General features: G+C 30.2%; 9 protein-coding genes and 2 non-coding genes across 11 annotated transcripts; 5 read left to right on the top strand and 6 right to left on the bottom strand. All coding sequences in view use genetic code 12, as the record gives it.

Moving 5' to 3' along the window:
- Window positions 1-2,846: 2,846 nt before the first annotated feature.
- On the top strand, window positions 2,847-4,490 carry ALG8 (dolichyl-P-Glc:Glc1Man(9)GlcNAc(2)-PP-dolichol alpha-1,3-glucosyltransferase; the record flags this gene model as incomplete). The annotated part of the gene is made up of 1 exon (XM_064905029.1): window positions 2,847-4,490. One exon carries the CDS (start codon window positions 2,847-2,849, stop codon window positions 4,488-4,490), a length of 1,644 nt encoding a protein of 547 aa, XP_064761640.1.
- Window positions 4,491-4,666: 176 nt separating this feature from the next.
- On the top strand, window positions 4,667-4,740 carry DFJ63DRAFT_t95. Its single transcript has one exon. It is a non-coding gene; the product is annotated as a tRNA-Val (tRNA).
- A 2,474-nt stretch (window positions 4,741-7,214) lies between these two features.
- DBP5 (ATP-dependent RNA helicase) lies at window positions 7,215-9,083 on the top strand. Its single transcript, XM_064905428.1, has 2 exons — window positions 7,215-7,604; window positions 7,665-9,083. Exons 1-2 carry the CDS (start codon window positions 7,452-7,454, stop codon window positions 8,976-8,978), a joined length of 1,467 nt encoding a protein of 488 aa, XP_064761639.1. The 5' UTR covers window positions 7,215-7,451; the 3' UTR covers window positions 8,979-9,083.
- Window positions 7,218-7,320, top strand: DFJ63DRAFT_t96. Its single transcript has one exon. It is a non-coding gene; the product is annotated as a tRNA-Lys (tRNA).
- On the bottom strand, window positions 9,084-10,431 carry DFJ63DRAFT_319160 (mitochondrial 37S ribosomal protein mS43). Its single transcript, XM_064907024.1, has one exon. It carries the CDS (start codon window positions 10,260-10,262, stop codon window positions 9,120-9,122), a length of 1,143 nt encoding a protein of 380 aa, XP_064761638.1. The 5' UTR covers window positions 10,263-10,431; the 3' UTR covers window positions 9,084-9,119.
- Window positions 10,432-10,854: 423 nt separating this feature from the next.
- DFJ63DRAFT_335620 (uncharacterized protein) lies at window positions 10,855-13,556 on the bottom strand (the record flags this gene model as incomplete). The annotated part of the gene is made up of 2 exons (XM_064908235.1): window positions 10,855-12,061; window positions 13,174-13,556. 2 exons carry the CDS (start codon window positions 13,554-13,556, stop codon window positions 10,855-10,857), a joined length of 1,590 nt encoding a protein of 529 aa, XP_064761637.1.
- A 2,202-nt stretch (window positions 13,557-15,758) lies between these two features.
- DFJ63DRAFT_313425 (uncharacterized protein) lies at window positions 15,759-18,071 on the bottom strand (the record flags this gene model as incomplete). Its single annotated transcript, XM_064906174.1, has 1 exon — window positions 15,759-18,071. The coding sequence occupies one exon, from the start codon at window positions 18,069-18,071 to the stop codon at window positions 15,759-15,761; it is 2,313 nt and encodes a 770-aa protein (XP_064761636.1).
- Window positions 18,072-21,401: 3,330 nt separating this feature from the next.
- On the bottom strand, window positions 21,402-21,695 carry DFJ63DRAFT_286947 (YqaE/Pmp3 family membrane protein; the record flags this gene model as incomplete). Its single annotated transcript, XM_064905021.1, has 1 exon — window positions 21,402-21,695. One exon carries the CDS (start codon window positions 21,693-21,695, stop codon window positions 21,402-21,404), a length of 294 nt encoding a protein of 97 aa, XP_064761635.1.
- A 1,266-nt stretch (window positions 21,696-22,961) lies between these two features.
- DFJ63DRAFT_313424 (YqaE/Pmp3 family membrane protein) lies at window positions 22,962-23,354 on the bottom strand (the record flags this gene model as incomplete). Its single annotated transcript, XM_064906173.1, has 1 exon — window positions 22,962-23,354. One exon carries the CDS (start codon window positions 23,352-23,354, stop codon window positions 22,962-22,964), a length of 393 nt encoding a protein of 130 aa, XP_064761634.1.
- A 518-nt stretch (window positions 23,355-23,872) lies between these two features.
- Window positions 23,873-24,220, bottom strand: DFJ63DRAFT_335617 (uncharacterized protein; the record flags this gene model as incomplete). The annotated part of the gene is made up of 1 exon (XM_064908234.1): window positions 23,873-24,220. One exon carries the CDS (start codon window positions 24,218-24,220, stop codon window positions 23,873-23,875), a length of 348 nt encoding a protein of 115 aa, XP_064761633.1.
- A 1,235-nt stretch (window positions 24,221-25,455) lies between these two features.
- PXP2 (Pxp2p) lies at window positions 25,456-27,642 on the top strand (the record flags this gene model as incomplete). The annotated part of the gene is made up of 1 exon (XM_064906172.1): window positions 25,456-27,642. The coding sequence occupies one exon, from the start codon at window positions 25,456-25,458 to the stop codon at window positions 27,640-27,642; it is 2,187 nt and encodes a 728-aa protein (XP_064761632.1).
- Between the last annotated feature and the right edge of the window lie 70 nt (window positions 27,643-27,712).

Genomic DNA, 27,712 nt, shown 5'->3' with positions numbered 1-27,712 from the left:
TAAGTTGTCAAAGATGTAGATCTAAAAAAGTGAAATGTAATTTCGAAAATCCATGTGCATTATGTTTGAAAGCTGGAGTGGAATGTGTTCAGGTGGTCAATGATAATAGAAAGAAACGTCCTGGTGCAAATTATGTTACTTCGTTGGAGAATAAGTTCAATACCTTAAGTGAATTATTCACAAAGTTGCAGTCATTGGATCCAGCAAAACAACGTGAATTAATCGAATTAACTGATCTTGATGAAATAAAAAAGCTATCTTCATCACATAAATCACCATCCACATCCGCCGCAAATTCCAATTTACCTGGTACACCAAGTTCAAATGATGATGATAATAAGATTCGATCACCTAATCATATTGAAAATAATGGTAATGGAGATGGCAGTTCCACATCTACTATAAATAACTCATCCAGTAGAAACCTACATCACAATGAAGATTCTGGTGAAGCTGTTTATGGTCCTACTAGTGTATTTGTGGATAATGTTATTCAAAAACAAAAGAAACTGAATGCGAACGCCAAGAATGCAGCAACTACATCAACATTATCAATCAAATTGTTAAACAAGGATGAAGATATATTACATTGTATAAAGCTATTCTTCACATGGCAATATCCTGAACATAATATGTTTATATTCCGAGAAGCCTTCTTAATCGACTTTTTCAATCCCGAACCTCATAGTCTTTACTGTTCTAAAATATTGGTGTTTAGTATATGTGCCTTAGGAGCTAAAATGAGTAAAGAAGATAGGATTTATAACAAATCGAAACAATACTACTTTGAAGCTAAAAGCTTACTATTATCACAACTAAGTCAACCATCAATAACATCACTTCAAAGCTTCTTATTATTAGCATTCTATGATATCTGTAATGGGTTTAACTCAAGTGGATGGATGTTAAGTGGTAATGCCATGAGAATGGGATTTGATTTAGGATTTCAATTGAATCCAAAAGTTTGGTTTTTACAATCAAAGGATAAATTAAGTCCTCTTGATGTTAAAATTCGTAGTAGAGTCTATTGGGGATGTTATGTGGCTGATCATTTTATATGTCTTTTATTAGGTCGTCCTTCTTTATTAAAGTTGAGTGATGCTACAATTCCTGAAACTAATGATTTGCCAGATCTAGAATGGATCGATGAATATACTTATCAGGGTTATATTAAACGTCAAAACAGGGACAGTAAAATAATTGATCCTTCTTATATTTCAAATCCATTGAAGAAAATGATAAATTTAATTAACATATCTGATAATATGTTGAATGATATATTCACCAAATCAGAAGAAGATAATGATGAATCTAACAATGAGGATTTAGATTTGGTTTCAAGGTTTGATAAATTAAATGAATATAATATTTTGATTAAAGAATGGAAAGATTCCTTACCAGATGATTTACAATGGGATCGAGATTCCTTAAGAGAAACAGGTGATAATCCAACATTTACAAGCATACGGTTTTATTATTATATTTTAATATTATGTCTTAATCGTCCTTTTGTGGGTAAACCATGGCTTCAAGATTCTGAATTATCGCCAGTGAAAATTTGTAATGAAACCATTCAAGATTTACATGTGGCAATAAATACATTTCAAAAGATCAATGGAACTCTGAAAACATCAATATTTATGGTTTATTGTGCTATCTTATCAATTTCTATTATACTTTTGACTAATTCAAGTACTCAATTAGTTGATGAAACTAAAGAACAATTACAATTCTTTATGAATGTGTTATATGGAAGTTCTAGGACTTGGAAGTTAGCTGAGAAGTCTTACAGATTAGTCAAAGTCAAACTAAAGAAAAGGAATGAAGAAGTTAAGAGATTGGAAAGTAAGGAAAATAATGAAAAGACAAGACATAAGAGAGCTAAATTGAGGAATGAATTGAAAAAGCAGACTTCGAACGATAGTAAGAATTCGAGTGATTCAACCCCTGTATCTGGTCAATCACCAATCATTGATAAAAATCAACAAATACTAACGACTACGAATGATTTGGAAATAACTCCTACTAATAATGCTGCAGAAGAATTTCCAAATCCTGTGCAATATGATGGTGGTGTAATAGATCAATCAGGTCATAAATTGGATGAGATTCAATTTCAATATCCAATCGATCAAAACTTTGCTGCTCAAAGCATGCATGGATATGTAAATAACGCATCTGAAAACAACACCAATGTCAATAATGGAGCCAAAAACAATAATAATTCAGTGTCATCGATCAACTCATATAATAATTCCATAGTTGAATCTAATACTGATATCTTATTTGATGATAATTTGGATTTCTTAGGTGGTCCACCTGTTTTAATGACATCTGATTTATTCGATGCGGATTGGGAGTCATTGTTTCCGGACAATGTTATTCATCCAAAGACTTAGCTTATGTGATATGTGGTATGGTTGATTTCTGTATATAATGAAGTATAATTAGATAATTTTGTAATATTTTGAACTTTAATGTAAATTTTATCAAGAAATTGCAAAATATTTACTGAAAGTAAACCAAATTTTGGTAAAAAATCCTTCAAAAAAGAGCTAATAAGGTCAATATTCCACAGAATAATCAGACACTACGTTCTATTCCTACCCAATAGCACTTACCTTCCAATATAACTAGTTAAGATAAGTCCTTTCACCCACTACAGTATCCAGAACTTGATATAAATTGAATAATTCATTGTTATTCGCAATCTAAAAAAAAAAAATGCGTTACAAATTGTTTGGACGCATTTTAAATAATTTACGAAACCATTGTAAACGAAAGTGAACACGAAAGGCTGAAGAGTATCGCGATAGGTATCCACTTGTTCACGTTAGTTCAATTCAATGGCGGATGGAGTTAGAACTCAGCAGATTGCTGATAGTCCGTATACTTTACTCCATATCTGGTTTGTTACCTTAGCATTGAAATTGTTGTTATTTGTTGGGTATCATTCTACCGATTTCGATGTTCATAGGAATTGGTTGGCCATAACTCATAATTTACCTCTTAGTCAATGGTATATCGAGGACACATCACAATGGACATTGGATTATCCTCCATTCTTTGCCTATTTTGAATGGTTCTTATCTCAATTGGTTCCTCAAATAGTTAAGGATGATGGATGTTTAGATCTTGTTGAAAAAGGTCAATATGGCTTACCAACTGTTTATTTCCAACGATTAACAGTTATAGTCAGTGAAATTGTATTATTCTGGTCATTACATTGGTATATGCAAACTTCAAAGAAACGAGATCATATCACATTTTCTCGAAGCTACGTTGTGGCTGCAAGTCTTGTATTATCACCTGGATTGTTAATTATTGATCATATTCATTTCCAATATAATGGTATGATGTATGGATTCCTTATATTAATGATTAATAATGCCAGATTGAAGAATTATCTCTGGTGTGGATTCTGGTTTGCATTATTACTTTGTTTTAAGCATATTTATCTTTACTTGGCTCCAGCTGTATTCATTTTTTTATTAAGAAGTTATTGTTTGAATTTAAAGTTCAGTAAAAAAGCAAACATATTTGTCAACTTGATTAGATTGATAAGATGGAAGAATTCGATAAAATTAGGATTAGTTGTATTATCAGTGTTTGGAGTTGCATTCTTACCATTTTATAATCAATTACCTCAATTACTTGGAAGATTATTCCCATTTAGTAGAGGATTAACTCATGCTTATTGGGCTCCAAATGTTTGGGCGATATATTCCTTTTTAGATAGATTACTCATCCAAGTTTACAAGAATTTACCTTTAAGTCATTATCCTTTACAACTGTTATTTGAATTCAATCCATTATTACTTGAAGATGAATCATTAATAAGTAGTTCAACAAGAGGGTTAGTAGGAGATATTGAGTTTTTAATCTTACCCACCATTACTCCACAATTGACATTTTATTTAACGTTATTTTATCAAGTTTTAGCATTATTACCATTATTTTATCAACCAACATTTAGAAGATTTTTAGGAGCTTTAACGTTATGTGGATATTCATCATTTTTATTTGGATGGCATGTTCATGAAAAGGCCATTTTATTGGTTATATTCCCCATTACATTCTTGGTGAGTAGAGATAAAGTTCTATTAGGTCCATTTAATTTATTAGTTGGTTGTGGTTATGTATCATTATTCCCATTAATATTTACCTGTAATGAATGGCCAGTTAAAGTGATATATACTATTTTATGGTATATAATATTCTATTTCAACTTTAGAAAAGTTGTCAGCATACCAAAAGTAAACGAGGGTAATATATTAGACAGAGTGATTAATGGTTATATCTTAGGATTAATCCCATTAGTGATTATAACCACTTTAATTGATATATTTGAAAATAAATTTGAATTCTTAAAGAAATTAGAATTCTTGAAATTGATGCTTTATAGTATCTATTGTGGGGTTGGAATCATCAGTAGTTTCAATGGATTCTTCTGGTATTACTTTATTTACGATTCATTATGGATCGATTGATAGTTTAACTTGTATATATATATAGACAGAATAATGCATTAATAAATAATTACTTTAACCTTTGAATATGGTAGCCTCAATCAACAATATCCTGTTCAAAAAAAATTACACGTGATTCAAAGCACCTGACGTATACCGAGTACCAAAAACCGGTCAATTTAAGTCAAACAAGAAATGGTTTTGTGGTCTAGTTGGTTATGGCATCTGCTTAACACGCAGAACGTCCCCAGTTCGATCCTGGGCAAAATCACTTCTTTTTTTACAATTTTTAATAATCAAATATTACCTATATTCAACTATTCTAGGGTTATAATTAATTTTTATGGCCATAATACATAATAAAGAAATTCTAGGCCAAACTGAGAAAAAAGCTATTTTTGTTAGTCGATGATGGTGACGAAAAAAAAGAAAAAGGCCCTAAGCTAAAACTTTTCTCCCTCCCTAACGATCTGATTCTTTTTTTTTTCTTCTCTGGTGTGATGCTATGACATGAAGTCAATCCTACTACACTAAAAATAACTGTACCTATATTACCTAACCATTTTCTATTAATAAACACCCCCCTTCATAGGGCCTATACTTTTTTTTTAATGGTTTGAATGCCGTGCATATGCCGGGTCAGTTCGGTATCTGATTCGAATCATCATGTTATAATCGGTAATGTTAACCACATAATCTTATTAACCATCATTAGATTTTTTAAGAATTTATAGTATCAAGAACTTTGATTAAAATTAAAGCTTGGAAGGATATTACCCCTCATTTCTTTCCTGTTTCCTTAAAATCTAAACTGATGATAACATAAAAGATTTTCCCTATTACAACTGAGTGACTTATTTAAATCAAGTTACTTGGAAAAATCTATCCCTTAGTTACAATTTGAACATTCATTAAAAAGAACTCGTAACATTCGATGATTAGCGTGTTAAAAATAAATGATTACTGACTTCCCTAACTAGAAGTTATCACGCGTGGTGTTGGCGGAAAAACTTCTTCTCCCTAAAATATTAAACTTTATCACTAAATTTTATTAGCGACTAAAAGCAACAAAAACAAAAAAAGGTGACGAAAGTGAGTAAAGATCTGATGTCACTAGATGGTTTTTCTAATTATTTTTTTTCTGATACAGTGACGTCGGAATCATACCTAAACAAGAATATTAATATGATTTCGTAAGTGATTACAATCATGATAGTAAGGAGGTTGCAAGTTATTACACGATGTGAAACCATGAACCCAAATACGTTTGTAAATTGTAGAAAATTCATCTATTTAAACTGATTGAAATCCCTTATTTGATTCAATTTAATTTTAGTTTAGTCTACAAGTATGTTACCAATTCAAACAATATAGTTTCCTATAACTATTTCAATTATCAAATTCATTTTAGTTTTTAAATTATCATTCATTCAAAGTTGCTTAATGTTTGATCCATCGGAATATGGCCAAGAAGACCTTGATCGAGCTTTACTGAATCATGTTCATGTTCATTCTACTTATAACGGAGTTTTAGTGGATAAAGACTTAAATGTTATACTACAAGATTTAATATTACATTCAATTGAAATCATTAATATTGTCCAAGAATTAGAACAAACCGATACCAATATTTTATGTAAAGATAAAGATGGTTTCAAATTTCATGAAGATGCAAAATCATGGTTTAGTCATATTTTAGATCATAATTATGAAGATTCAGATGAGGAGTGTGCCAACCCTGAATCAAGATTTGGTCAAGAGATTTTTAATTTTTAGCAGGTTAAAAATGAATTAAGAAAAATAATAATAAAATAAAATAAATCAATCATTGAATGCTTAATTGGATATATAACATATCTTCAACAACAACATTATTCATTTACTTCATTGTATATGGATAAAGATACTGGGAATCAGGTTCGAGATCTAAAAATGAGAAATACTCGTGTAAGGTTTATTTTTCAAGAAAAATTAGAAATCATCATAACTTCTAATTTTCAGTATCAAACAACAACAACTACATTAACAGAACCATCAAAATTAGTTTTTGTAAGGGCAGTGGTGTATAATAAAACAGTTTCTGGACCGTCAATTTAAGGATAATTATTTATAGTATAAGTATTACCTTCAGAATCTTTATAAGTGCTAACTTCTCGACGGTTTTTTTTTATATATATATAGTTTATATATATTCTTTTCCTGATTATCAAAAAGGTTTTTAATAGACATTATGGTATGAAAAAAAATCATTAGGAGGATTATTTCCTATAACATTTGTAGATCATTCAAATCAAATAATACAATCGCTTAGGATCTTGCAGTTGAGTTTTTAAGAATTTTCTGTTTAATACATTTATGCTAGAATTCGCCCTTGGTCCAATTTTTCATTATACGACCGTAATTTCAAGATTTTGCAACATAAAAAGTGACTTTACAACCGTATTGTTTGCAAACTTCGACACAAACATCTTCGTCGTGTAATTCAGTTTTCACGATTACAAGACGATATGTCCTTATGATAATATCAATAATAATTGTTTTGAATAAGAATTCAACCTTATCATCGTCAAATGTATAACGAGTATTTCATTGTTCAAAAACTCTTATGATGTAGACAGACGAGAGTAATCACCACATGGTAGCACATTTAAAAATTTCGCCTAACAAAATTTTTTAAAAACGTGATATTTTATCATGTGATACGCACAGTTTAGCACCGACCGGCCAAATTTCCTAATTCACAAATAGGCCTGGCTAGCTCAATGGCTAGAGCGTTTGACTTTTAATTCCAATAATCAATTCAGATTTAAGAGGTATCAAAAGGCTGCGGGTTCGAGTCCCGCGTCGGGCTTATTTCTTTTTTTATTTTTTTTGATGAACTTTTTTCTTTTTTTTTCCTTTGAACAACAAAAAGGTTCAAACCGAAATGGCTTTACCACCATCAATTTCTATCATTTATAGATCCTGAATAATCAATCAAATATGGCTGCTGAAAAGAGAGTTGAGGCCGATGCAGCTGAATTGCTATCGTCTCTTTCCATAGGCGGAACTGAAGCTCCTGCCGATACTACTACTAAAGAAGATAAGATTGTTAAAGAAGATGTACCAGTAGTGGAAAAGAAAGAAGAACCAAAGGTTGAAGAACCAAAGGTTGAAGAACCAAAGGTTGAAGAGCCAAAGGTTGAAGAACCAAAGGTTGAAGAACCAGTGGTGGAAAAGAAAGAAGATTCAAAAGTAGAAACTCCAGAGACTAATTTGATATCTTCCACCTATGATGTTAAAGTCAAACTTGCTGATATTCAAGCTGATCCAAACTCACCATTATATTCCGTTAAATCATTTGAAGAATTAGGTTTATCACCTGAATTATTAAAAGGGTTATATGCCATGAAATTCAATAAACCATCCAAGATTCAAGAAAAAGCATTACCATTATTGATTTCAAACCCTCCAAGAAATATGATAGGTCAATCTCAATCAGGTACTGGTAAAACTGGTGCCTTTTCATTAACTATGTTATCAAGAGTTGATGAATCAAAGCCTGTTACTCAATGTCTTTGTTTAGCTCCAACTAGAGAATTAGCAAGACAAACTTTAGAAGTCATTTCTACTATGGGTAAATTCACCAAAGTTACAACTCAATTGATTGTTCCAAATTCTTTAGAAAGAGGTCAAAGTACAAATGCTCATATTCTTGTGGGTACTCCTGGTTTAGTGGTTGATTTAGCTAGAAGAAAATTAATTAATCTTAGTACCGTTAAAACTTTCGTATTAGATGAAGCTGATAATATGTTGGATGCTCAAGGTTTAGGTGATCAATGTCTTAGAGTTAAAAGACTTTTACCAAGAGAAGCTCAATTAGTATTATTCTCTGCAACTTTTGCTGATAAAGTTAGAGCTTATGCTGAAAAATTCGTTCCAAACGCTAATTCATTAGAATTGAAACAAGAAGAATTGAATGTCGATGGTATCAAACAATTATATATGGATTGTGATTCTGAAAATCATAAATTCGAAGTTTTATGTGAATTATATGGATTATTAACTATTGGTTCCTCCATTATATTCGTGGAAAGAAAAGAAACTGCTAATATTTTATATGCTAAGATGAAAAAGGAAGGTCATATGTGTTCTATTTTACATGGTGGTTTAGAAACTTCAGAAAGAGATAAATTAATTGATGATTTTAGAGAAGGTAGATCTAAAGTTTTAATCACTACTAATGTATTGGCAAGAGGTATTGATATTGCTTCTGTTTCAATGGTGGTTAATTATGATTTACCAGTTGATAAAGATGGTCATGCTGATCCTTCAACTTATTTACATAGAATCGGTAGAACTGGTAGATTTGGTAGAGTTGGTGTTTCAATTTCTTTTATTCATGATAAAAGATCTTATGAAATTTTAATGAGAATTAGAGAATATTTTGGAAATATTGAAATGACAAGAGTTCCAACTGATGATTGGGATGAAGTTGAAAAGATTGTTAAAGCAGTCATTAAGGGATAAATATTCCTAAATCATAATTAAATATTATACATAGTTTCTACTTTATATAGAACTTTTTTTTTTTATGAATGTAATATATAGATAGCTTTTTGACATTTATACAAGAATGGTTTATTACTTTTTATTATTTAAAATATCTATTTACATATATAAACTACCGATAATAGCTTGAGTTCTAGTTGGAGTTCTTTTGGCAACCACATCCCAATCGATACATTCCCAAACATTATCCAAATAATTTTGTTTTCCAAATACACCATAATCTAATAAATAGTTTCTTGGAGATGAATCAATGGCTAATAATGGTAATAACTTTTTATCATTATACAAGGTGTTTAAATCAGCATCTTCAGTTGATCCTAAAGTTAATTCATCAATTTTTTCATCAATTTCTTCAATTTCAGAAATAATGGTTTTTTCTTCACTTGTAGTAGTGGATTCAGTAGTAGTTGTAGTGGTGGTAGTTGAATCTTTTTCATTGTTTTCTTTTTCTTGTCTTTCTAATTGTTTACTTCTTAATGCTGCTAATCTGGCTGATTTTTGTTGTCTTAAACGATTGACTTGCCCTGATCTGATAGAATCATCCACAAATCCAGTATTATAAGTATTAATGACTTTTAAATTAACATATTGTGGTTCCCTTGATGCTTTTCCACCTTGGAAATTATTATTTATGGTGCTTTGACTGTTATTGCTTTCTGCCACTAACCAAGTAATACCATCACCTTTTATACCTTTAGCTGAATTAAGTAATAAAGTTCTAAATTCTATAACAGAACCAAATGAATCAATGATCCATCTTTTTAAATCTTCATCTTGAGGTTGGTTAACAAACTCAAACACAGGATTGGCTAATAATGCATTTGGATCAGCTTGATCGACTTTATGAATGGTAGTTTCAGATGGTCTTAAGTTTTCCACGAAGAATTGTAAATTATATAATAAAGATGAATAACAATAAATTCCATAATATTCTGGTTTCTGAATGGTGGAACTTATTAAATCAGTTAAATTATTAGGAACTTCAGTCCCACTAGAATTGACATTCGAATGCTCTAAGCTTTGATTCAATCCATCCACTAAACTTTGACCTCTTTTGAACCATAATTCATTAACACTATTATTGGAAAATAACCCTTCGAAATCAGATTGTTGAGATTTAACGGTTTCTAAGGATTGGATATTAGGTAATCTAAAGGAAATGAATCTTTGGGAGAGACCGAAATTCAATTTGGAAGATTGAATTCCTATACTTCTCCTACTACTATTCGATATTCTAAACATTTCCTTGTGGATATCCCTTGAATAGACTATGGATTATATTCAATTGGTAAAGTTGTACCATTTCAATTTTGAAAAATTTGAACAAACTGAAAAAAAAAAAAGTATTTTGAAGAAAAGTCACGTGACTATATTTTGCTCTGAATTGATATCGAGATATATCGAAATCGACTACATTGATTGTTTAAAGGTTATAAATATATATTTTTATAAAGTATATAAACGAACCATAGTAGACTCTATACTATTAGAAAATAATACAATTTAAAAAAAGGTAAAAACAACGAAGGAAAATAAAATAACAACAATATAAACTGATGAAACAGTGACAACAAATCAAGCTTAAATAAAATTTAAACACAAACTAATAAACAAAAATTTAAACACCTTTGAAGTAAAAAATAGAAGCATAAAGGAAGAACTTAATCCCTTCTAAACAAGTCATTAGCAAATTTCGTAATAATATAATAAAATAATAATAATGATCATATGAATGATGATGATCATACTACCAACAAAAGATATTGTTGGAGCCCATAAAATACAGTAACCTTAAAAAACAAATAGATAGGATAAAATGTTATATGTAATAATTTCAACGTCTAACTTTTAAACTTTTAACTCTTCTTATTAATGAAGATGCAGTTCCACCATTACCACTTCCTGTAGTTGATGCTGGTTTTAATTCATCGGTACTTAAACTTTTACTATTATTATTATTTAAAGATCCTCTTCTAACAAATTCATTGGAATTATCATTTGAATTTCTTCTTGATGTATTTTCACTAGTTGCACTATTTTTTCTTAATCTTTGAACTATTGATTTCTTTCTACCCAATCCACCATTATTTATACTGGCATAATATTCATGAGTTTCAGCAGCTCTTGAAGCTGGTGCACCATCTAAAAAGGTGGTTGATCCTAATCCTTGAGATATTTCTCCATGAATAGGTTGAGCTTTTATATTGGCATTGAAATCAATAACGGATGGATTTTGAGTATAAATTGATGAACTTGGATCGATTTTAATTGTTGGAGTTGGGGGTGGAGGTACAACAATATCATTATGAGGTGGGACTTGAATATAATTATTACTATTGCTATTATTTCCATTAATAATAGTAGTATGAGTATGAACATCAGGTCCTTTTCTACCAATAATTTCATTCTGATCTTCATCATAAGTTCCAAATGCTAAATTCATTTGTTCATTTTTATCTATATTACCTCCTAAACCTTTTATAGAATTATTTGGTCCATCAATAGGAAATGCAGCAACAGGGGCAACTTTTGTATTTTTATTTCTATGAGGAGTACAAGCATCAAATGGTCCATCATGATGAAATCCACCACCAAAGAATGCAGTTACATCCAATTTATCAATAGTATCTAAATTCTTAGCTTTAACTGGTTCTGCAGCTGGTTTCTTTTTCGAAGGTGATTTATTTCTTGATGAACTATGATGTCTTGAACTATGATGTCTTGAACCTGAGGATGATGATGATGTTTTACTTCTATCAGAACCACTTTTTTCGGAGGAAGTGTGTCTATCTGAAGCATGTCTATGACTTCTTGAACGATTGGAAGAGCTATGATTTCCAGATGATGATGATGATGATGGCTTTTCGGATGGATACTCTTTATTGGTTGCTTTTGGACCAGCAGCTTCTTCATAACTTGGCAAATTATCTGGTTTTGGAGGACGACTTGGAGGTTTTTGAGTTGGAGTATGTTGTCTTGGGACATCATGACGAGTTGGTTTATCATCAGATACCGGACTAGCGAATGGATTATTTGCTTTCCTATAAGGAGCAAACGGGTTAGTATCAACTGACATTATTAGTATTAACCAGATGAATAAGGGGGAATAATTTGATAATAATAATTAAAAGTGATTAAAAAAAATTCTTTCTTTCTTTCTTCTTTCTTCTTCTCCTATTTAAATAAATAATATTATTTTAGTTGTAAAAATAAATAGACAACAAATAAATTATTTATGAAGAGATAATAAGGAAAAACTTTTTGTGGAGGAATGTAAAAGACACGAAGGTGATCATAAAAGCACTATGACAAAGTAGGTAAAAATATAAATAAGATTTACTCCACCTTATAAAGTATTGAGAAGGGCACCTGACCTGATTAGAACTTTACTCGACTGACTTTATTTGACTTTTAAAATATATGACTGACTGACTTTGTTTTTAACTGACTGACTGTTTCAGAAAAATAAAAATTGATTAGATCAAATAAATGCCTACCAGACTGCCTGACTTATTCACCTCTTTAATTTTTATAGTCACCCCCCTCTGACCAAATGGCAGCACAAAAAGGGAAAATTTATCATACTAATAAAAAAAAAAGAAACAAAATAAAAAAAAACAAAAACAATGAGGGGCAGTGTTAAATTAAGAAATTCATTCTTACTATATTGTCTTGGCATTATTAATGTATTGCTAAATTGAGAAATGATTGCGAATTAATATCAGTTGATTTGTTGTAGATATTTCTTTAAAACGTCGTAAAAAGGTGGGATGAATATGATATATAGTGACATAGATGGATAAGGATAGGGATAGGGATAAGGATAAAGGACAGGATAAAGGACATATTCAATACATAACCCTTGATTGATAAGACATGATGATTATGATCACTTAAATTGTGTTATAAAACTAGAATTTAAAACTGGAAAGGGGACAGACAATCCATACCACACAAAAACAAACACTTAAAACACACACAAAAAAAGGAGTAACAGAAAAAATAAAGTCAACAAAAACAAAAAAAAAGTCATAGTCATAGTCACGTGTAGATTTGCACATGTTCAAATCAGGTATTATTAATAAACAAATTTAAAAAATTATTCCCCTAAATTAATCAAAAGGTTAGTAAAAAGAAAATGGGATATACATACTTTCCGTAGTTGATACTACTATCACTACCAGCTCTTACTGGTCTGGATGGCATTTGTGGTTTCTTGTAGTTGTAGTTACTCTTTTGAGGAGCAGCGAAACCATAATCATCATCTTCATCATCATCTTCTTCTTCTCCGTCAGATAAATCTAACAATTGTTTATTTTTTTGAACCCATTCATCGAAATTAGGTGGTGTATTGGTTCTACGACCTCCACCATTACTAGATCTATTGGATGTGGTAGTTGAAGTTGATGTATGATGTTGTTGTTGGATGGTTGAAGAAGTGGTTGGTTGATCGACAAATTGTCTGAAGGGATTATTTGATGATATTCTTTTGAATGAATCCGTTGAACTATATGAATGATTAGGTTGTTGATACATCATCAGTTATTATTTGGGTATATGATACTGTAATAAGAAAGGAATGGACGAAGGGTGTGATATATATATATATATATATGATGAAAATGAATTGACGGTCAAAAAACTGTTTCAAACGCGTTAAAGGATTTCGTCAAAATTGTCACTAATAGATAATGTAAATGTAAAGTCACAAATTAAAATCAAAAGATGTATGAGACAAGATGATCGATAATGATTGATGACCACTTGATAAACGACTTTGATTGATTGATTAATTAATAGATAGATTGATTAAGGATAGTCTAAGTCTTGTAGTATAGGTTCTAATCTCTCCCAAAAAAAAAAGATCTCACCGCAAACTGTGTGTAATATTAGAAAATGTGAAAGCGAAAGTATAGGAAAGCCTTAGAGACTACAGTTCCGTATATAGATGTTGCTAGAAGGAGGATGGTTTGGTAGTGGTATCCTCTTGACTGATTGATTGACGGATGGATACAGATAGATGACTCTTGATGATGATATCTCTTGATGAAAAAGAAAAGAGATTCGAAGTTGAAATCAAATTTAATTTCTGTTCTGTTCTGTTCTGTTCAGGTTTTTGAGGTCTGTTTTTTTTTGTATTATTTATTATTTTTTTTTTTTTGGTTTCAAAATTTTTCGTCAAATTTTCTGTTTGTTACCAAAAAAAAAAAAAGAAAATTGGCGCCTCTGTCTCCTTAAAATTTTCGATTTTGGTGCCAATTGATCACTGAATTTTAAATGCAATTTTAAGTACTTTATTTATGTAAGTTATATACCTCCTTTCATATGAATTAAGTAACTATAGATAGGATAGAAATGTGTTAATCACTAAGCCATTTACGTATGTAATTCAATGTGGATGAATACAAACAATCTTATTTTCCAACTGATATTATTTAGTTTTAATTGTGTCAATTTAGATTAGTGGTAATATATTATTAATCACAAGAGTGGTTTTATGTAAGTTACAACGGTTTAATTATTTAATTCTTTCTTATAAGGTTCCATAAACCGTTTCTTGTGTGAAAGTGTGTCAATTTATCGATGGATCTATTTATCTATATGGCTTATCTGTCTACATTGAAATACATCTTCTAGCACCCAACTTCAAATGTGTTTCAAATTATATATACTATCTCTCAACCCCTATTAAGATTTTAATAATAACTTTTTGGTTACGTATTGATTGATTCAATTACGTGTTTACAAAATACTTGCTGACAATTGAAATATAGTCTGACAATAGAGGCCAACTCTAAACGATGTAGCTTATTCCTTCATTCGCCCATTTACTCTCTACCCTCCACTATATCGTTCCCCCACTCACCATTAAACTTCAACTTAGTTCATATGGTGATATTAACCGTCCCTCTCTCTCTCTAACTGCCATACAAACTTCAAAACGCGTCTCTTGATTCCATTCGCAATTTTTGTCCTTTTTGTGTTTGTTGTCAATTATTCCGCATTGGGAAATAAATCGTTCACTAACCCTAATAACTTGCTTCACTATAAAAAAAACTGATATTTAGTTCAAATACGAATTATACATTGAACAATAGCCACAGTGCTTAGTTGTTTACTCCAGTTTCATTGATCTCGCTGACCCCAACACCTCGATCTCTCTCTATCTCTTGTCTGCCTGCCTCTCATTCAGTTGGTCCTCGTTTACAATAATATATAATCGCTAAACTTAATTGATAATGGTACGGCTATTATTTAAAAAAGCTTGATTTTGTGATCAATGGGATAACCTTCATTTATGAGCTTATTTTTTATTTACAATCCGGGCTTTATTATTATTTATAAAATTATTAATCACTTGTTACACAATTTATAATCTCTGTAAACGCTTGCCTTGAAGTTGCAAAAAAACAAAAAAGAAAAGAAATTGTGTCTGAAACTATTACAAATTATTGAACTAATGGATATATATATATATTAGAATGATATTAGAATGGCATGTATGTAAAGTTAGAATTAAATATAAAAATGGGAATTAGAAAATGTCTTTAAAGGGGATATGAATGTATAAAATTTCACGCTGGAACTGAATTTAAAAAAAAAGAAGAAGAAGAATGGAAAGCAAACAAATGTAATGAAAAAAATGTAAGAAAGAAATGAATGGAAAACTATAAGGTAATGAGATTTAGATATGAAGTAAAAGATAAAGAAATGAATAATAACAGGAGATGATAACCATCAGAAAGAACTCCAAGTCCAATCAGATGGAACTTCCCCAACCATAGATGGTCGTCTTTCATCATCCTGTTTAGTATGAGGTTTTAAAGAATTTGAACCGGAGGATAATCCTGAACTTGATGTATAATTCAGAATAAGATTAGCAGCCGTAGGCGATTGGACCGATAATTTCCGTTTATTATTTCTATTATTTGCCGCTTGTCCTTGTTGTAATTTCATATTATCAACATATGGATTTTCAACGTATATGAAGGGACTATACTTTAAGATTTTGGCATTGATAGAAGTTATGGTTGATGATGAAGTTGGATGATTATTAAGTGATGATGAAGATGAACTTGTTGATTGAGCCAGATTTATTTCATTCAATAATGATTTATAAATGGCATAACATTTCAAACAAATTTTAAATAATTTATAATTTTTAGAATCATGAATTAATTGAACTTCTTCATTTTCAACCGGTAATCGTTTAATGTTTTTATAAATTGGAATCACAAATCTTGCATTCGAATCTAATCGAACTTTGTCAGTATCAGCAATAATCGATGTCATAGAAGTAGTTGATGATGATGCTGATGATGCATTAGACATCTCACAATCATTTTGAACTAAACATTCATCACAATAAATCAATCCACAAAATCGACAATGATGTTTACTTCTTCTTGATGAAGGATGATTTACTGAAGCTGCAGAACTTGTATTACCATTATTGGAATTATTAATGTTATTCACATTGGAATGAAGATAATAATAAAATAATGATAATAAAGAATTATCAAAACTTTTAAAACATTTCATACAATGACTGGTAAAATTATTACTTTTCCAATGAATATGAGTTGGTTCTGCTGAAAAATTATGAATTGAATTAGTAGCCATCGAACGTTTAATACTAGCAGCAGCTTTTTGATACTCTTCATCATGTTCAATATGATCTGTCTCCACTTCATCAACTTCCTCGGGACTTGTATGAGATATAGGTGATGAAATTGTATATATCGAATTTGTAAAAGTATGATTAGTTTGAATAGGAGTTAATAAATCACCTAATTTTTGATTATGAATACTATTATATGGCTTATCAACATAATTTGGACGAAGTACTGCCGGAGTAATTAAAGGTTTCTTCAATTGATAAACTTGATTAATAGTTCCTGTAGTAGGATTGGAAACTGTTGAAGCTGAAGTATCAGAACTACCTGTACTACTACTAATACTTGGATTATGAGGATTAGCGGTATTAGTCGTGACTGTGTTTGAGGTGGTCGTTGAATTAGTAGTGGTATTAGTTTTAATACTTGATTGAGATTGAGTTGGTCTTAAAGGAGGTTTACTAAATGATAATTGATTTTTAATTCGATTATTCTTTGGTAAATAATCAATGAATTTTTTCTTATCATCTTCTAATAAATTATTAATTTGTTGATTTAATTGTTCAGATTCAAGATTCCTTTGATAAATATAATTATTAGAAGTATATTCTCTTAATAATTCTTCTTCATCTTCACCCTCTTCATCTTGTTCTTGTTGTTGAGATAGTATTTGTTTATTATCATTATTTTGAGAATCAGATCCTGAAGTAGTGGTATGATTTGAATTTCCTGATGATTTACGATTATTCACTGGTAAAGAGTATCTTCTTAAAGGTTGATTTAAATCAAATGCAGCGGGAATATACTTTTTATCTTCTGGTTTATCATCAGTAACTACCATTACTGACGATGATGAATTATGAGATCCGGAAATCTTTTCATCAACAATCTTATCAATATTGACTTGTTCTACATCTTCATCTTCTTCTGAAGTTTCTCCAAATTTCTTATTATCAGAATCTTTCTTTTTATAAGTATAATGATTCATATTATTCATTCTTGGAAATCTGATTTGTTCATCATAATCAACATCTTTAAACATGACATTACCTGCTTCTGAAGTGACTTGACTTTCTTCTTTATTCATCATCGAAGCTTGTTGATTTGATATGGTAGTGTTTGTAGATGATGAAGAAGATATAGTTCGACATAATGATGAATATCTATTTTTTAAAATGGAATATTGATCAATCGGTTTCTTTCTGAATGAAAATGGAGGTAATTTATCATTACTAAGACTATTATCATTATCGTCATCATTAGTGGTATTTTGACTTGTTGACGTTGATTTTTGAATAATTGTCAGCATATTAGTATTGGTGGTAGCGGCAGTAATGGCTTCTTCAGTTGATGTTAAAAGACTATTGGAGGATGTATTGTTGCTATCAGTTAGCACAAGATTGGATGAATCATTCAACGCAGTTTTAGTAGTCATGGTTGATTATGCTATAAATGTTTGTTACTTTTGGATATATATATATATATATGGATTATATATGGAGGAGGCGAATGGGGTTGGAAGTTTTGATATGGAATTAGATTTGAATCATTTAATTAATGTAAATGATAATGCAAGAATGGGGAATAGTTAAATTAAGGAAGAAAGGCAGAAATGAATGATTGATTGATGGATGGATGGATGGATGGATGGTGGGAATGGATAAATATGTGGATGTATCAGGATACGATTTGATATATATATATAATGTATGATTTGAAGAATGTCAGAAATGGATGGAAAAGAAATGACAAACTAGTGCTTAATTTACGACAACAACCTTGACAACCGTAACGAAATAAAAAGAAATCAAGACAAATTAAGCAAGGAGACTTAAGGATCGTCGAGATGGTTAAGTTAGGGGTAGTAGCTATAGGAAAGATGAAGCAATAAAGAAGAAAGAAAGAAAGAAAACAAAAGAAACAGAAATTAAAAAAAGAAAGAAAGAAAGAATGGAAATTATTATTATTAGTTTTACTATAGACTATAATGAAAAAGGGTTTACGGTTCCTTAATCAAGTCAACCTTCTGTCACTTTTCCTTTACCTACAGTTATTACAGCAATAATTATAATATGCTTATTAGTTTAACCCTTATCTATATTAGGGCGGCGTATCGATCGGTTGCTGCTTAAAATTCTCCTTCTTTGTCTCATTTTATTTTTATGAAATTGTTTTGTCCTTTTTTTATAAACTTTGACACAAAATAAAAAAAGAAATTAAATTTTTAACTCTAATAATTAATCCTAGTTTCAATTTCTTTTTATGGGACATCTCCTTCGTTATGACACAAATGGTGGTAAACCATAACCATAGTAGTGTTAGATCTCCATCTGAATCGAAAGACTTCATAGTTGATAAGAATAACTAGTTAAATCAATAAATAACCAAATACCAAATTGGTTAACAAAGCATTATTCGCTTGATTAACCTAATTTAGGCCTTCCCTCACATGGTTTATACATGGTTCTTTTTTACATGTTAAGTGGGTTGTATGCAGGCGATCTAATTATCAATTTCGAATTCTGCGATTTAATTGGATGGATTGGTAAACTGCAAAATGGTTTAATTTTTCCATTCTTTTTTTTTTTTTATATCTAATTATGACTTTTAGGGATAGTTTTAACAATGTATAAACTAGCATATGAAAAATGTATTATTGTATGTAAGTAAGTGGGTAAGTAAGTAAGTAAGTATAACTACTACAAGTTCTAGGCTTTAATACTATTGTTTGATTTGGGGAATTACCTATATATAAATACACCCAATAGTTAATAAATAAATATCAGAGTAATATTCACAAGACTCATGTAATTAACAAAGCAGCAGTATATACAGGCTAGTTATTTATTTATTTGTTTGTTTGTTTTGGTTTTGGGTTTTAGTTAAAGTTGTCGTTTTTCGTAAACCAATGGAAAGTACGAAAATGGAAAGAGATCCCCCCCCCCCTCCTCCTCCCTTCTCTCTCTTTCTCTAACCCCTTTTAAAAATTGATTATATAATTTATTACATAAGACACGTTTATTACATACACTCCCTCCCCTCCTCTATATTATTATTCAACTATTGTTCATATTAGAATTATTCAATTCAATTGTGTATAATCCTTTTTTAAATTGTCTTAAGACTATAGTAGTAAAGTTAAATAATCCTCCTATTAACATTCACACGAACATTAATTGTATAAATACTCACCCACGCAGTCAGTCTCTTACTTTGCCTCCTTTTAAATCTATTGGTATGGCTTATGATCGTCTAACCTTTAAGCATATAACATATTATATTATATGAATTGTTTTATTTTTTTTTTACCCCTATAAGTCTGACTTATTTGATGCAAAAACATTTAAAATTGATTAACCTAATTTTCAACAACTTTTCACTCCTATTTAGTGGGGATTTGACTTAGCCTTACCATACATTATCTGAAATCTCAATTATCTTACATATTATTTTTTTTTTTTGTTATTTATTACTAACAGATATAAACTACATTCAATTCAATTATGAACAACGAAATATGTATAATTAAAGGATTAAAAATTGAACAAAATAAACATATAAAAACATTTGACTAATAATAATACTAGATTTTATGTAATAATAATAATCATGACAACAACAAAATAAAAAAAAAATAAAACATATAGAACTTAAAGTGTAATATCAATTAAGATTTCCGTACAGACCGAATCGAATGGGATAGAAATTGAAGAATTAATCCCTTAGCTGAAGATATCTGAATGTAACAGTGATAATCGATTGACTTTTAGTAATGATAATAAAAAATGAATAAGCAATAATAATCGAAGTAATAAGTAGTAGTAGTAATTGTAACAAATCCTTTTTTGAGGAGTAAGGGGAGGGAGTGAAGGAGACGAGTCAGGCAGCAATCATAAATTTAAGAATGCATCACTTGAGATTCAAGTCAATTGATTAATCTAATCCTTTAAGACAACATATAAAGCATGTAAAATAGCAGGGAACCAAACGAAAAGACATAACACTAAGTTAATCCATAATGGAGTGGTGGCACCAACTTTCATAAACACAGCTAATGGAGGTAAGAAAAGGGCTAAGATAACAGCAACGATTTTTTCAGAATTCATTATGATGATTGAGGATGAGGTTTATGAATAGATGGATATGAATGAATGACTGAATGAAATGAATTCTATCTACAATTGATGAATAAGAAGAAGTATGAAAATGGGAAAAGTAAAAGGAAAAAAAAAAAGCTGAACTGTTTAATTTTTGTTTTGGGGAAACTGGGAAAGGAACACACAAAAAAATGTTTGTTACTAAACGGGAATTTGTTTACTGACGATAGTGAAGGTACTCACTGGATGTTTGTTGTTGTACTCTGAAACAAAGTTGACGATTTAGAAGTTTACAATTACTGTATATAACCATTATTTCATTCATTTAAATGTGGAATTATATCATATTTATATCATCACTATTGGTAATATTGTAATAGTAGTAAGGGAGTGTGTATGTGTGAGCGTGTGTGTAATAGACTTTGAATGACACTTATTGAAAATGTCGCTCTGCGGCTCACTATTGACTAACACAAAATGTCTCCCTTTAGTCATTTAAGACATATTTAAGCAGTGCCTTCCTCCCCCATTAATTGATCTCGTATTTCTGGTAAACCAATTTCGTCACCGATTGATCCATAAAATCCCATTGTCATCTGAAAAGTCATTTATGATCTAATTGTAAAATGATTGAATGATCAAAAATTATATCTCCGATTTATAATCAATCAAGGATACAAGAATTTGGATTCAACGGAACTTGAACTTTTTCTTGATCCTTGTATACTATTTTCTTTAGATCTTTCTCTTTCCTTTATTTGGGAATAACTTGGATATAATTTATAAAATCGGTTATATTTCTCGGTATGATTTATAACATATAATCCATGGATTAACCCGGGGAAGTAAAATAAGACCGTTAATAACAAATTGATCATAACATCACTCGTGAATCCATTTTGAATGATAACTCCTAATGGAGGAAATAAAATTGTAATTATAATTAAGTTGAGTTTATGCATCAAATTGATCTTGATGAGATATGTAAAAACTACTCTCTTCCGATTTCATTTGGAGATTTTTACGCATATTTATAAATCGGTTAGATCTTAAAATAGGTTTAGAATTTTATGAAATCAAAGAATCCTTAAAATAGGGAATCTAAATAGGGGCTGGGCTGCTCCTTTCTACCACATTGCCTTACACCATATCATTATTTACATCATTTAGTGACATTGTTATGTTGTACATTATCTTACTGTAAATAAATGTGGGCTCGAATATTTTTTGAGGACTTCTAATTATACGCTTCTAATTATAATTACTTTGTTCCAATTATAGAAACTGACAGACTCTTCTTCAATTCTTGATTATTCAAGAGGTAAATAATATGACTAAAACTTGAATAGAAAAGACAATTATCTTAAAGCCATCTTTTCCTTATATGGTTTTGATTCACGTTGTTTACGAACTTTTTCTTAGTAACCTTAATTAATTTTCAGCCTTATTACCCCATTATACTTTTTCACTCATTATGAAACCAATTATCTTAACTGACCTCATACTGGTGCAAGTATTAACCTTTTTCAAAGTAAATTATTCAAAATAATCATAAACTTCATCGGTATATCGATATCATTACTCATCTTATCAATTGTCACCATTCAAATTTTTAAAAATCTTGAAAACTTTTGATCTCATTAGGAAAATACCTGATTATCTATTAGGACTTCATGTCTATTCCATAACTAGTTCCATGAATGATTTGATCACCGACATAACCTTATCCACTTGATTTGATCCTTTATTGGGTATAAATGCATGTTTGGGAGCGCCTGTCCTAATCATTGTTTTAGATCTTGGTGTGAATGGATTTTGGGTCACTGTTATTTCTCAACCGAAATATAATCCGATTCAATTCGATTTGGGTTTTGGGGTATTCATAAGTGTTATTGCTCTTATTATTACTTTATTGTTTTATTTAATATATATTCCATTGAATAATTGGACATTTGATAGAAGAGCAGGTATAATTTTATTAACTTGGTATGTGATGGTTACAGGAGTTAATTGTTATTTGGAACAAAAATCACAAAACCTGTACTGGTTGCAAAAATAGATTGTATTACATATAATAGGGTCTGTTATATATTTCATTAGTTTGTATTAAATAAACATTTCATAAGTATATAGAGGAATCAATTTGGTTAAACAAGCACCAATGATTTAATTGAAAACATAAAAAGAATTGAAAATCGGCGTAAAACATAATAATTTGATAAGTTACATCAAGTCTGAACGAATGATTGTCTTTTTCTCATTGATACATCTGAAGTAAGAGTTTCTTGATCATAGTGACTATGGATTGATTCAACATCTTTGAAACTCTCTTGAATGATTATAAGTTGATCAGCAATAGCTTTCTGTTGGCTCTCATCAAGATCAGGTAATTTCTTAATAAACATTAACGCATGGATTATACCAGGGATAACTCCTAAATGGAATAAAAGCTCGTTAATCAATAATTGTTTAACAGTACAATTCACTGCACACATTCCAACTGGTGAACAAATAATGGTAAGAACATTTGCAACTTTTCTTCTCCGTTTTGATATTGGACCTGGATTGTAACACTTAAAAGTCAATTTGTCTCTTGATATACAAAACCCCTTACAAGTCATTTTGTCAGTTGATATACAAAAGTCTATATATTACGATAAGATTAATTTAATGTTTAATTGAATTGGGATCTATTTTGATCTTTATATATTACCCATTTAAGTAGCACGAGGCTGATAATAAATATTAAATATAAATAACTCATAATGAAACCTGACATTAAATTTAATGATCAATTTTATTTTTGTCTGTGTGGATTCGGTGATTGGACGGTTTATGGGTATAAATTATAAATTATCTCCTTTCAAGGGAGAATAATTTGGTATTTCAGCCGCTCCGTTTTGTTTTTAGTATTACAATTGGTTACCAATCTATTGATTACTACAATGAAACATAGTATACAAAACTAAAAATATTATTACTCTAAATAATAGTAATGAAAGGGAGAACTAAATAAATTATCGTAAACACATGGGAAAGTCAAAGATTTTAAAATCTCTGTTTAAAGAATAAAAGATGCGGCTGTAGATATGAAATGAAAATTACCAGAATGAACATCAGAACTAAAGGGAAACCCCATTCAAATAAGTGTTTCATCATCATAATCGGTATATATTGATTGTAAATCTTTGAAAGCTTGTTGAACATCTTCAGCTTCTTCTAATTGTTGAACTAATTCATCATATTCTTCCTCTAAGATTTCAGATTCTGTTAATTCAGGTAAATCACGAATAAGCAATAATCCATGAACTATACCTGGAACCAAACCTAAATGCCATAAAAGATTATTAAGTAATCGTTGTTTAATCGTTGCATTTACAGCAACCATACCTACTGGTGAGCAAATAACAGTAAGAATATTTGCAACTCTTCTTCTCCGTTTTGTGATTGGTCCTGGAGTATGACACATGAATTTGAATTTAGGCATTGTTTAGGATGTTGTTGTACTAGTTGTGATAGTATGTAGATACCATAAGATACCAGTTTATATAATAACAAACGATGATATATCAATTTATAAATAGTGAAATTAAAGTAACGAAATTAAATTACATTTTAAATGCCTCAGCATGTAAAAAGTGTAAGGTCATGATCAGATTTTTGCTCTCTTTTAAATTGTGAGCGGCTTCAAGGCTGCACTTTACTTTAAATTCCAATACTATTCAATCACCGTTAAATAAATTTATATACGGTGATTATACGGATTTATTTTTATATAATGATCAATTTTATGTATTTATAGTGTTTAACTAGTTTGGTGTAGAATATAGCATAGCACCTGCTCTATAATTATAATTCTATGTAATTTTTGTGACATCATGTTTCGTACTACTAATTACATGAGTGATTGAATCATTGCGTATATTGTATACCTAACATTATATTTCATTAACTATTACAGTAAGTACCGATTGAAGTACATTCATCATTTACACTACTATGAAACGTATCCTTACATTAACAAACACCTGCCCACTTCGTTTCAATGGATTTTAGCAACTCTAAATGTTAACGGATCTTTATCGGTATAAGAAATTATACTATATATATAACTAACTACAATATAATTTCCCGTGGCTATTTACTGAGGTTTATATACACTAACTAATTAAAGGTTATAGAAAAATTTTGGGCACTGCACTATGACAGTTTTTGGTTCACCATTGTTTATTCTTAGGCGCTGCTTGGTGGGATTTACCCCACAAACCAATTTTCATACTCAGATCAAATTTAAAAGTCCATTATTGCCGAATTAAACCTGTATAAACAACCACCAAGTAATTTGAATGCCAACCATTAAAGAAATCAGCTAACATTATTATCATCAACTATGTTCGATAACCATTACCATTATGTAGTAGACAGGGGAAGGGGGAGGATCTCCCTCCCCTAAACTGTTACGTAAAAAACGTAGACTGATTTTTTTTGTTTATGTGGGGGTGGTGGTGGTGGTGGGTAATAAATCCTAAATGGATACACACGGTAAGAGGAGGGGAAAAACCTGTAAAAACAAAATAATAATTAATCCTTATATAAATATAATTCAATATCTGATTTTCTATCCATAAATTTTTCACTTCGTTATCAGTATATCATCATTTCTTTGGATAAGATCTGGATATAGTAGTAATTTATAATTATAAATCAATTGAATCTTTTATAATGGCTCCAATGGCTTTAAGAGACGGTAATAAGCTGAAAAAGCTCGTTAATAATGGCCCCTTATTAGTATCAAGAATCATTGATACTGAAAAAGCTCCTCAACCAGCAGAAGCAATTGCCATTGAAAGAAGTCAAACTAATTTTGATCCCGTTAAAATGCATCAATTCTTAGAAGGTTCAGTTGAAAAATCAGATTTAGTATTGAGTCTCTTTAAATCAATTGAAAGAGATACTTTCTTACAAACAAGTCCTGAACATTATGATATGGGTTATAAAGATGAAAGAGCTTTGGTGGCTCAAAGAATCGATAGAATGGCAAGATACTTGGAATTAGAAGATCCTAAGAAATTCTGGAGACGTTTGAATTTAATGACAGTTATTGATCCATCTATGGGGATTAGAATTAGTGTTAATTTAGGTCTTTTCTTACATTGTATTAAAGGTAATGGTACCGATGAACAATTCAATTATTGGGCTAAATACAGAGAAGCTGGTTCTATCAAACAATTATATGGTTGTTTTGGTATGACTGAATTAGGTCATGGTTCAAATGTCGCTGGGTGTGAAACCACTGCCACTTTGGATATTGAAAAAGATGAATTCATCATTGATACTCCAAATATTAGTGCCACTAAATGGTGGATTGGTGGTGCTGCTCATTCAGCTACTCATACTGTATGTTATGCTCGTTTGATTGTTAAAGGTAAAGATTATGGAGTTAAAACTTTTGTAGTTCCATTAAGAGATTCTCAACATAATTTATTACCTGGTATTGCTATTGGTGATATTGGAGCTAAAATGGGTAGACAAGGGGTTGATAATGGTTGGATTCAATTCACTGAGGTTCGCATTCCTCGTTATTTCATGTTACAAAAATGGTGTAAAGTTGATAAATTCGGTAATGTGGTATTACCTCCATTAGAACAATTATCTTATATTAGTTTATTAGGTGGTAGAGTTTCAATGGCAAATGATTCTTATAGAATTGGTGCTAGATTCGTTACCATTGCTTTAAGATATGCTGTTGGTAGAAGACAATTTAAAAAGAATCCATCTGATGAATTGGAATCAAAATTATTAGATTATCCTTTACATCAAAGAAGATTAATTCCTTTATTGGCTTTAACTTATGCAATGGGGTTAGGAACCGATAAATTAGAAAAACAACATGAAGTGATCTTGGATGAATTAGAAAGAGCTATCAGAGCTGATAGTAAAGAACTCATTAATAAATCAATTATTGATACCAAAGCATTATTCATTGATTCTGGGTCTTTGAAATCAACCTTAACTTGGTTAGCTGCTGATTTGATTAATGAAACCAGACAATCTTGTGGTGGTCATGGTTACTCTTCTTATAATGGTTTTGGTAAAGCTTATAATGATTGGGTTGTTCAATGTACTTGGGAAGGTGATAATAATGTCTTGGGTATGTCAGTTGGTAAGACTTTAGTGAAGAATATTCAGCAAATCTTAGACAAAAAGAAACCTATTAATACTCCTTCGTTATTATTTTTAAATGAAGCTCCTCAATGGGTTCATCAAAAAGATATAATAATTGCAACCAGAAGAGATGTTGAGAATTTAGATAAAGTTAAATTAGCTGTTAAAGTGGCTGTTATTAAATTTGCTGCTTTATTATTAGATCAATTAAAAGCTTACAAGGGAAATTGGGATTTACTTAGTCATGACAGAGTTCAATTATCTAAATTAAGATGTCACTACTATTTATTAGAAACATTTATTGAAAGGATTGATTCTAATACCGATCATGCTTTAACTTCACATTTAGCTAATTTACTTAAATTATACTATGTTACTCAAATATTTACCCCATTTGCAGCCGATTTCATTAGATTCAAATTAATTGATCCAGAAGTTGCCTCATATTTGACTCTTGAATTCACTCCCCAATTAGATTTGGCTATCAGACCTTATGTTATTGGTTTAACTGATTCGTTTCAACAACCAGATAATTTCATCAATTCCTTGATTGGTAAATATGATGGTAATATTTATGAAAATTACTTTGAAACCATTAAACAAATCCATCCTCCAAGACATTATAAAGCACCTTATTCAAGTGCTTTTGAAGCTTTGTTGAACAGAGCTCCATTGGAAGAAAGAGATAGATTTGAAAAATCGGAAGCTGCTGAACAAAAATTAACAGCCCGCATTGAAAAATAGTTATGTTAATGATTTAATTTAATTTAATTAGCTTAGTTTATTAATTAGTTTATTACCAAGAAAAGACGGA

This window comes from Scheffersomyces coipomensis, assembly GCF_036884675.1.
Source record: "Scheffersomyces coipomensis strain NRRL Y-17651 chromosome Unknown DFJ63scaffold_4, whole genome shotgun sequence".
Classification (NCBI taxonomy): Eukaryota; Fungi; Ascomycota; class Pichiomycetes; order Serinales; family Debaryomycetaceae; genus Scheffersomyces; species Scheffersomyces coipomensis.
The sequence above is the reverse complement of the archived record's forward strand: the minus strand, read 5'-3'. Positions and strand labels throughout refer to the sequence as shown.